Source organism: Gastrolobium bilobum, unplaced genomic scaffold (assembly GCF_033153095.1).
Source record: "Gastrolobium bilobum isolate Gb01-03AN ecotype WA unplaced genomic scaffold, APGP_CSIRO_Gbil_v1 utg762, whole genome shotgun sequence".
NCBI classification, from domain to species: domain Eukaryota; kingdom Viridiplantae; phylum Streptophyta; class Magnoliopsida; order Fabales; family Fabaceae; genus Gastrolobium; species Gastrolobium bilobum.
The window spans coordinates 972,337-983,734 of NW_026899802.1; the positions used below are offsets into that span (position 1 = coordinate 972,337).

Sequence of the window (11,398 nt, forward strand, 5' to 3'; positions counted from 1 at the left end):
GATTAGTGTCCAAGCGACGAATCGATTCAAATATTTTTTTTTAAAAAAGAAAACTATTACCCTACATTTTATTGGTGAAACATATGTTGTGCCGACACTGACACGAGACACGATACGACATACCAATACGTTAATTCTAAAAAGTTTTAGATTCTGTCATATTATGATATATTTTGATATTAAATAATATTTTTAATATATAATATAATTTATATTTAATTCATATATATATATATATGGGCTTATCGTTTCTCAAGTTGTTTGAGATAATCTTATCTCCGGCTAGTAAATCATAACCCGTACAAAGATGGATCAATGGTGATAAAGGAAGAGAGAAAAAGAAAATCATAACTATTCAAAGGTGAATCAATTAATATAAGAAAATAAATAAATAAAGCGACGTAGTTTTGGGTTGAGAAATATTTTTCCCTATATATATATAAAGTAAGGATTTTATTATTCTCCTTTCACATAAGATAGTTATCTTATGTTGTAGAGAGAAAATGGGTGAGTCCCACCGTTGCATAAAAAAGAAAAAGGTAAGGTGCAAAAATTGAAATGAGATAACATGAGATAAGTTATCTTATGTGAAAGGAGAATAATATTTCTCATAAAATAAAGAAAAAAAAATTTATTTATAACAAAGATTATCCATATACAAAAATAAAAATGAATTTTTAAAGAATGTCTGACTGAATATTAATATACATTTAAAATTGAGATTGAAAAAAATTAAGAAGAATATGAAATGAAATTAATTTGTACAATATAATTTATTTTTAAATTTTAATTATTTTTTATTTTAAATAACGGGTTAACTTGTTAATCCGCAATCCACCATAAAATGATATGAATTGCATTTTTGAACTCAAATTCAAAGACGGCCAATTCGTCTCACTCTATTTTTGACAGATTGGAGTGGATCAACCCATATTACTTCCTCCGACTGAAAACATTTTGGATCGGTGCGAAAGTTTAAAAAATATTATTTTTGTCAAATCGCAAACTTTTGTTTTTCTTTTTGGTACAACTAACGGATTCTTATATCACCCATAACTGATGTTTAATGCTCAACCTAATCTTTCAAAGCCTATCAATTTGCTTTGAATGACAATTTACTATTAAATCTTCATGTTAATAGTTGGCAATAGGGAAAAACACTTGAGAAGTGTGTACTCCTTTAATGGGAGAACTGTCTCTTCATGCCTGTAATAGATTATTTTCCGTGCCTTGCATTTTTTTCATTTTTGATTTTCTTTTAAAATATGGCCCCACCTGATTCTCTCTCCCGAGAAACTTGGTAACTTATCATGCTATCGAGAAGTTATAGGAATATCGATCAAGTTTGCTTATTTAAATGTGACAAGAATAGTATTTATTATTAGACTGTCACGTGACGTAATTTGTTATGACTAGTAGTGAATTATGTTTGTCAATAATTTTATAACATATAACACATTTTTGTAGAAAAAAGCTGACTGGACGAAGTTCGCTACTAGTGATAGCAAATTTGATACATAATGTGATCACGTGTCATAAAATCATAGACAAAATTCGCTACTTGTCATAACGAATTACGTCACGTGACAGTTTAATAAAATGTATTGTTCACACATATGTGAATAACAATTTTGCCAAAGTGACACATTTGTCACTGTTCGGAAGTTATAAGCCCTTGGTAATAACTATAAGCTAGAAATACTATGGTATACTGACTTTTGATTAATTAAAATTTTGTTAGCGACCTACGTTGCTTTTATGCTCATTCAAGAGGTTAATTATATTTGGATCTCTTAAAAAACATGACATAAAAAATGGTCCTCAACATATTTTAGATGAATCCAAAACCACCCTCAACCATGATATATTCTTTGATAGAAACAGGGTACCACTAAACCAAAAAAGAAATAGGATACCACATGGATAAATTGATTGCTACGTTATTATTGTAGCTTCTTAATGGTTTATTATAAATCGAAAATATTGTTTGAGCCTTCAATATAAAAATTATTTTAAAGACCGTATACAAAAAAATAATAATTTATTTTAAAGACCGGAATTTAAGGTCGTGTATCTATAAGTACTAAATGCGTAATCTAACCTATAAAAAGTGATGTAGACAGACAATAGAATTTTTTTTGCCTTTGTAGGTACAATATTGATACATTAGTTTTTTTTTTTTAAAGATATATATATACAGACACATTGCTTTTATAATTTGAACCTGGATGTTGTGAAAGTCAGAAATTTCTCCAAAAATATTTATTAGTGTTTGAACTTTTGATTTTAAGTTCAAACATCCTATTAGAATATAGAATTTTTATTTTTTTAAGAGTTAGTTATTTTATAGTACAGTTGTACTGCCTTTTTGTTATGAGCTCATGTGCTCACGTTTTTATCAATTATGTTATTTCCTTCTTTCACGGTTGTTGATCTAAAGCTTCCATTCCATTGTACATGCACTACAGATAATGAAATTAATTGTTACAGTTTTCTCTGAGTTTGTTATTCTAACATGGTATCAGATGATTTTTTCTGATCACCTTCTTCTTCTTCATGGCTCGTGGTAGCAAAACCACCAACTCCGCCACATCCAATTCTTCCACATCTAACACAGGTTCCTTTAATTCTCCTATGGAGGATTCTGGAAGTCCCTTTTATCTTCAGAATGGTGACCACCTTGGTCTCATTCTTGTTACTCATTCTCTTACTGGCCCTAATTTCAATTCATGGAGTAGGGTTATGCTTATTGCTCTTACTGCCAAGAACAAGGTGTGTTTTGTTGATGCAACTCTCACTCGTCCAGAATCCTCTAATCTTTTGTTCACTTCATGGAACCGGTGTATCTCCATGTTCCTCTCTTGGCTTCTTAATTCGGTGTCCAAAGAAATTGCAGATAGTCTAATGTATTTCTCCACTGCATACGATCTATGGGATGATCTTCGTGTTCGATTTCATCAGGCCAACGGTCCGCGAATTTTTCAACTCAAACAACAAATCTCTTCCCTGCACCAAGGGGCTTTCGATGTGAATACCTATTATACAAAGCTGAAAATACTTTAGGAAGAACTACATGATTATTCTCCCAATTTTTCTTGCTCTTGTGGTGGTCTTAGGGCTTTCTCTGCCTCCCCACAACAGGACTATGCCATGCAGTTCTTAATGGGATTGAATGATTCTTTTTCTTCAATCCGAGCTCAGATCTTGCTGATGGAGTCGTTACCTCCATTGTCTCGTGTCTTCTCGTTGGTTATACAGGAGGAGCGACAACGACAGATTTCTACCTCCCTTCTTCCTCCACTTGACACTCCTCAGGCAAACTCTGTTAATAGAGCTTTTGCAGCTACTGTTCCGATTTTTTCTCCCATGACTGCCGTCGTCAACAACAAATGCTGCTCGCGCCCTTATTGCTCCCATTACCAACAGCTAGGTCATACATGTGATAAGTGTTTTAAACTCCATGGGTTTCCTCCTGGCTACAAGCCTAGGAGCCCAAATCTCAACCAAATCCCCAAACCTTCATTGGGCCAAAACTTCACTCAAGCCTATGTCTATATGGACACATCTCAGCCACATTCCCCACCTCTCTCACCTAACCAGTACGCTAAGCTACTTTCCCTTCTCAACCATCTATCTAATCTAACCGACACTGCATCCTCAGTTGATTCACCCACAGCTACTTCTCCTGCTGCCAACCTTATGATTGCGAGCTATAGTGGTAAGTATTCATCCTTTCTTACCTCACCTAGTTGGGTACTTGACACCGGTACTACTCATCATGTCACTTACCTTCCCTCTCTTCTATCAAATTCATCTTCTCCTTCTTCCTCTGCTACTGTTTTTCTTCCTAATGGTTCCCATATTTCGTTTTGTTCTGTTGGCAATGTTTCCCTTTCCCCATCCCTTATTTTACAACATGTTTTGTTAGTTCCATCTTTTCAAATGAACCTCATCTCTATCAGTGCCCTTACACGAGATTCTAATATCATTGCTCTTTTTTGGGTTCTTTTTGCCTTCTTCAGGAACCTATAACACACAAGACGACTGGGATTGCTAGGCGCACGGGTGACCTCTACCTTTTTTATTCTTCAATTTTTTTTCCCATTTTTAATGTTCCCCATCCCCTTTGTTCTTCTGTACTTTGGCACTCTCGTTTGGGTCATCCATCCCCATCCCTTTTAAATTCAATGAAAAGTACTTTACATTTTAAAGGTGTTGTTTCTGATTTGCCTTGCTCTGTTTGTCCATTAGCAAAACAAAAACGCTTACCCTTTATTTTGGAACTCAAGATGTCTTCCACTGCTTTTACTTTAATACACTGTGATATTTGGGGCCCCTTCAACTCCATTTCTGTTTCTGGTGCTAAATATTTTTAACCCTTGTTGATGATGCAGATTCACATGGGTGTATTTTTTACAACACAAATATGAATTTTCATCCATTTCCCCATCCTTTTATACTTTAATGCTCAACCAGTATTCATCTTCAATCAAATCCATTCGGTGTGACCATGCTCCCGAATTTAATCTCCTTGATTTTTACTCTTCCAAAGGTATTCAATTATTCCATTCATGTGTTGAACGTCCTCAACAAAATTTTGTTGTTGAACGCAAGCATCAACACATCCTCAATGTTGCCCATGCCCTACACTTCCAATCCCATATCCCTCTAGCATACTAGTATGACTGAGTTCTTACTGCAGTCTATTTAATTAATCGCATTCCTTCCCCACTTCTTCATCATAAAACTCCATTTGAGCTTTTTTGTCATAAACTTCCCTCTTATTCTCATCTTCGTGTCTTTAGTTGTTTGTGTTTTTATTCCACACTATCTCGTGTTAGGCACAAATTTTCCCCTCGTTCTTGTCCTGCCATTTTTCTGGGATATCCCCCTGTGTATAAAGCTTATAAGCTTATTGACTTGAATACCAATCGCGTTGTCATTTCTCGGGATGTTGTGTTTCATGAGTCTATTTTTCCTTTTGTCTCCTCTGCTCATTTTTCTTCTCCTTTAACTTCTTTACCTTTTCCATCCATTCCTATCATTACTACTGAAGCTCCTGATCATACCACAGCCAGACCCTCTCGTATAAAGAAACTTCTTACCCACCTCTCAGATTATGTTTGCTCCACCTCCACTGCCCATCCTATCTCAGCTCATTTATAATATAGCAAACTATCCCCTTCCTACCATGCCTTTATAAATACACTTTCCTCGACCTTTGAACCTTCTTCTTATGCTGAAGCCTCTCAATTACCTGAATGGTATGCTGCCATGGATTCTGAAATATTTGCCCTTGAACACAATCAGACTTGGTCTATTGTTTCCCTGCCTGAAGGTAAACACCTTGTTGCTTGTAAGTGGGTTTATCGGGTCAAATATAATGTTGATGGCTCTCTTGAGCGTTATAAAAGCCCGTCTAGTTGCAAAGGGATTCACCCAGCAAGAAGGTCTGGATTTTATGGAGACTTTTTCTCCAGTTGCTAAAATTACCACCATACGTCTTCTCCTTGCTCTTGCTGCAATTCACAGTTGGCATCTAATTCAATTAGATGTCAATAATGCTTTTTTATATGGGGAGCTTTATGAGGAGATTATATGTCCTTGCCTCCTGGCTATCATAAACAGGGGGAGTTTTTACCATCTAATGCAGTTTGTAAACTTCAGAAGTCATTGTATGGATTAAAACAGGCTTCCTGCTAATGGTTTGCTAAGCTTTCCTCAACTATTCTTTCTCTTGGATTTTCTCACTCTGAATCTGATCATTCTTTATTTTCCAAGCATTCGGGTACTTCTTTTCTTGCTGTTTTGATATACGTTGACGACATACTAGTAGCATCTAACAATGTTGATCAGATTCATCATCTCACATATTCTCTGAACATGTTTAAATTAAAGAATCTAAGAGCTTTGAAATATTTTTTGGGTATTGAGGTGTCTCGTTCATTTGCTGGAATCTCAATTTGTCAACGCCAATATACTTTGCAAATCCTCTCTAATGCTGACTGCAAGCCAAAATCGACACTTATGGAACCCAATCTCAAACTCTCTTCAACTACAGGTGATAACCTTTCTGATCCCACACAGTACAGAAGGCTAATTGGGCGTTTGATTTATTTAACCATTACTAGGCCTGATATATGTTATGTTGTTAATCATCTTAGCCAATTCATGGCTACTCCTCGATTTCCTCATCTGCATGCTGTTCATAGAGTGTTGTCCTACTTAAAGGGCACTGCTGGTCAAGGTTTATTATTTTCCTCATCTTCCAAGCTTCAATTAAATGCTTTCTCTGATTCGAATCGGGCTTCATGCCCTGATACTCATAAATGCGTTTCTGGTCTCTGTGTCTTCTTGGGAAATTCTCTCATTAGTTGGAAATCCAAGAAGCAAGCTACTGTCTCCAGGTCTTCTGCAGAATCTAAGTATCGTTCAATGGCTGTTGTAACTTGTGAACTCATTTGGTTGTTTTCTTTGCTCAAGGATTTTCATATCAATCATTCTGCTGCTACTCATTTGTTTTGTGACAATATTGCTTCTCTTCACATAGCTGCCAACCCTGTTTTTCATGAAAGAACAAAGAACATCAAAATTGATTGCCACTTGGTTCGACAACAAATTGTTAAAGACAGTCTTCAAACTTTTTCTATTGCTTCTGCTCATCAGTTGGCTGACATCCTGACTAAGGCTCTTCATCCTGCTCAGTTTTCCTCACTGCTTTCTAAGATAAGAGTGCACAATATACACTTTCCATCTTGAGGAGGAGTATTAGAATATAGAATTTTTATTTTTTAAGAGTTAGTTATTTTATAGTACAGTTGTACTGCCTTTCTGCTATGAGCTCATTTTCTCACATTTTTATCAATTCTGTTATTTCCTTCTTTCACATTTGCTGATATAAAGCTTCCATTCCATTGTACATGCACTACAGATAATGAAATTAATTGTTACAGTTTTCTCTGAGTTTGTTATTCTAACACATCCACTCGACAGGCACCCATTGGGTTGATGATATGTAAAATGATAAGTATATCATGTAATGAATTAAGAAAATTATGAATGAAAAGTTTGACTTATAAAAACCATCAACCTTTTGTACCAATATTCTAATATCTTTGATGTCTGTTACTTGCATAGAACATTCTTTCGCAGACTTTAAATCATGACCATTTATTTTCATTTTTCCTCGGCCACTTCCTTTCCATCATCAGGAAAATATTTATGGTACTACTGTTATATTATTCACTTAGTACATCTATCCAATAAAAAATGAGGAATGATTGTCATGTTTATATGAAAAGGAGAGAAAAATATTTTTTTTATTAAGTGTCACTTATTGAATAGCAAATGTACTTACTACAGATATATAGAAGAAGATCTCCATCACCGGCATCAACGGGTTACATCTATACATTAGCCTATTATTAACCAAATGGCTAATACGAAGTTTACTCACAAATGTTTTAAGGCATATTTAATCAAGAATAAAGGCCAATATGAAATTCAAAACATCAATTAGAGCGATGAGTGAGAGAGAGAAAGGTGATCATGGGAAGAATCCTGGCAAATCAAGTGAAGAACTTGACATTCTTCAAAGAAGTAATAAGAGGAATAAATGTGAGGGAGATCAGTTTTCAAATGATGTATCTATGATATCTAGACATGAAGGTTGGATGGAAGATGAGAATGGCCAACGTTCAACCTGGAGGGAAATTCTGATGCGTCATAATGGAGAAGATGATGAATGGGAAGGAGAGGCGTCTGCTGAAGAAGACTTTGATGGGGAGGAACCTGCTGAGGAAGAGGATGTCAACCATGGAGGAATTAAGATGTGGGAGGAAGATGATGGGTGTACTTATTTTAGTTGCACCAAAAGAGCAAGGAAGAGAATGAGGAAACCTTGGGAGAAAGCTCTGATTGTTAAACTCCTTGGGAAGAAAATTGGGGTGGAGTTTATGAAGAAAAAAATAAATGTCTTATGGGCTAGAAAAGGCAAAATCAATGTCACTGATATTGGTAATGACTTTTTCGTAGTCCAGTTTAGTGAGAAGGATGATCTCAATTTTGCTTTGAACGGTGGTCCATGGATTGTTTTGGGTCATTATTTATCGTTGAGGAAGTGGGAACCAACTTTCAGACCTAATAGTGCTGGAATTGCTAAGATTGCTGCTTGGATTCGGTTACCGGATATTCCCATTGAATTCTATGATGAAGCTTTTTTTAGAAGGATTGGAAACTGGTTAGGCAAGATGATCAAGGTAGACAGCAATACAAATGCTCCTGTAAGAGGACGGTTTGCAACAATATGTGTGGAACTGGACCTATCTCAGCCATTAAAGGGTGATTATGTGCTGGAAGGATTTACCAAACAAATTGAGTATGAAGGATTAGGACTCATTTGTTTTGGTTGTGGGAAATATGGACATAGCACCGAGAATTGTTCAGCTGCTCCAAAGCAACTCAGTTCATCCGATATTCATAATGACGATCAAATTCATCAAGAGGAACCTGGCAACTCAGAATTCCATCGAAGCAAAGGATTGGGACCTTGGATGGTTGTTAATCGTCAACGCAGGAGCCGGCATCCTCCTCAAACGGCCGGTGCAGTCCAGCCAGGCGCTGGTTCAAAAACGTTACAAAGGAATAATGATAAGGGAGTTATGACCAACGATAATCATGGTGATAAGAGAGTTATGACCAGCGATAATCATGGTAATCATGGTAATAAGGGAGTTATTACCAGCGATAATCATGGAGATAATCATGGTGATAAGAGAGTTATGACCAGCGATAATCATGGTAATCATGGTAATAAGGGAGTTATGACCAGCGATAATCATGGAGATAATCATGGTGATAAGGAGGAAATTACGCAATCACGGTTTGCAATCTTAACAGTTGGACCTATTAATGAGGAGGATCATAATCAAATAATTAATTCTGTTACTCCTCATATGGGGGCCCCTCAGTTTGAAATTCCTCAGAAAATATGGACTAAATCTAAAAAGTCCAAAGATACCCCTAGGACTAAATCAACGGTTCCTACTATGCATGCGGCTCCTTCTTCAAGCACGGGTAAGAGGTGTCCAGTCCAGAGTGAAAATCGTGAAGATCATACTCCCGTTCCACCATCTCCATCAATTGCTACTCCCATGGCGGTTAGTCCTATGCAAGCAAATCAACATGATCAGGAAAATAGGATGAAAGCAGATAGCACTTTGAACCAGAATCAAGAGCAGTTATATGGCACATTTCATAAAACTAGTCCTGATATATCAGTTGACAACAGCAGCGACATCCAAAATCCTGAAACCTCAACCATCTCTACGTGCATGGAGGTGGACAGAGTTCACCAGGAAGATATTTCAAGAATGAAGGATGCAAGAGCCTTGGAGTCTTGCGTTCAACATAGTTTTTAATGAATTTATTCTTCTGGAACTGTAGGGGAGCAGTGAAACCCCAGTTTCAAAAATCGCTTTTTCTGTTTACTAGGAAATATAAGCCTAGTATTGTAGTGATTCTAGAACCTCGGTGTAGTGGTCAAAAAGCTTCTGACATTATCCGAAAATCTGGGTTTAAGCATGCTTTTGTTCAAGAGGCAGAAGGTTACTCAGGGGGTATTTGGATCCTCTGGAATGATGAGACTGGTCTCATTGAAATTGTTAATCACACAAAACAGTTTGTTCATTTTAAAGTTCAGAATTTCCATGTTCCTTCCTTTTCTTGCACGGCAGTTTATGCGAGTCCTAGGGAAGAAAATAGAAAGGAGCTTTGGGATGATCTGCTAAACATTAGTCTCCATTGCAATGGGCCGTGGTTGGTGGCTGGGGATTTTAATTAAATAGCAAATCAGGATGAGAAGAAAGGTGGTTGTAGAGTTAACTTAAACAGATGTTCCAATTTTGCAAATGTTCTTCATAATTGCAAGCTGCTGGATCTTGGAGGATCAGGTCCTTGGTTTACATGGAAGGGTCCGAAGTTTCTTCATCTTGATCGTGTTTTTAAGAGGCTGGACTGAGCCTGTGCTAATGCAAGTTGGAAGACTACCTTTACTGATGCTGGCGTTAAGGTACTTCCACGGATTTATTCTGATCATAGTCCCATTTTGGTCTACTTGACTAACTTGGACACAGGTTGGAAAAATCGTCCCTTTCGCTTTGAGATTGCTTGGATGGAGCATTATAACTTTACTCAGTTTCTGGCTAGGAGCTGGAATGTTGTGAAAGACACTAGAACGAATCTGCATGATCTGACTCCAAATTTAAAAAGATGGAACAAGGTAGTCTTTGGCAACATTTTCAACAGGAAGACTAACCTATTGCATAGTATTGCAGAAATTCAGAATCATGTTGATTATCATACCAACTTATCTCTCCAATCTAGAGAAAAGGAGGTTAGGAAGGACCTTGATGCGGTTCTCATACAAGAAGAGATCTTATGGTTTCAAAAAGCCAGGGTGAAATGGATAAATGATGGGGATAGAAACACCAAATTCTATCACATTAAAACAGCTACTCGAAGAAGTTCGAATAGGATTCTTGAGTTAAAAAATTCTGATGGGATTTGGGTGAAGGAAGCTAGACAACTTCATCAATTGGTAACAGATTTCTATAGCAACTTGTTTAGTGAGGAAGTCCTTAATCGTGATTGGGTGAAAACAAAGACTACTTGGCCCCTTCTGCACGATCATCTGCTATCTAATCTGACTCGTAATCTTTCGGATGACGAAATTTCAAAAGCTGTTTTTAGTATCAACGGGTCAAAAGCTCCAGGGGAAGATGGTTTTCCAGCTGCCTTTTTTCATAAGAATTGGAGTCTTATTAAGACTAATGTTATTAAGGATGTTAACATGATGTTTCAGAATCCCAATCTGATTCACCTTGTGAACTCGACTCTTCTGGTCCTCATTCCAAAAGTAAAGAGACCTGAAAGTGCTAAGCAGCTCAGACCAATCTCTTTGTGCAATGTCATTTATAAAATCCTCAGTAAAATTCTGGTTAACAGAATGAAGCCCCTAATGGAAGAGATGGTGTCTCCCTTCCAAGCTAGTTTTGTTCCTAAACGACATATCCAGGACAACATCATCATCACCCAAGAGCTGATCCATTCAATGCGTAGAATGAGAGGAAGAAAATGTTTCATGGCAATTAAAATCGACTTGGAAAAGGCTTATGATATGTTAAATTGGGAGTTTGTTCGTAAAGTTTTCGATGAAATTCAAATCCCACACTGGTTCACAAATATTATCATGAATTGTATCAACTCTGATAAGGTCTCAGTGCTTTGGAATGGAGCCATTGCAGGTGACTTCCTTCCTGCAAGAGGAGTTCGTCAGGGTGATCCTTTATCTCCCTACATTTTTGTTCTAGCCATGGAAAAATTGTCTCATCTCCGTGGG

At 36.8% G+C, this 11,398-nt stretch overlaps 1 protein-coding gene across 1 annotated transcript; it reads left to right on the forward strand.

Moving 5' to 3' along the window:
* Positions 1-7,523: 7,523 nt before the first annotated feature.
* Positions 7,524-10,915, forward strand: LOC133293658 (uncharacterized; the record flags this gene model as incomplete). The annotated part of the gene is made up of 5 exons (XM_061492248.1): positions 7,524-8,622; positions 8,899-9,394; positions 9,445-9,816; positions 10,036-10,456; positions 10,574-10,915. Coding segments are annotated over exons 1-5 (2,730 nt in total), but the record flags the coding sequence as incomplete, so codon positions are not given.
* Between the last annotated feature and the right edge of the window lie 483 nt (positions 10,916-11,398).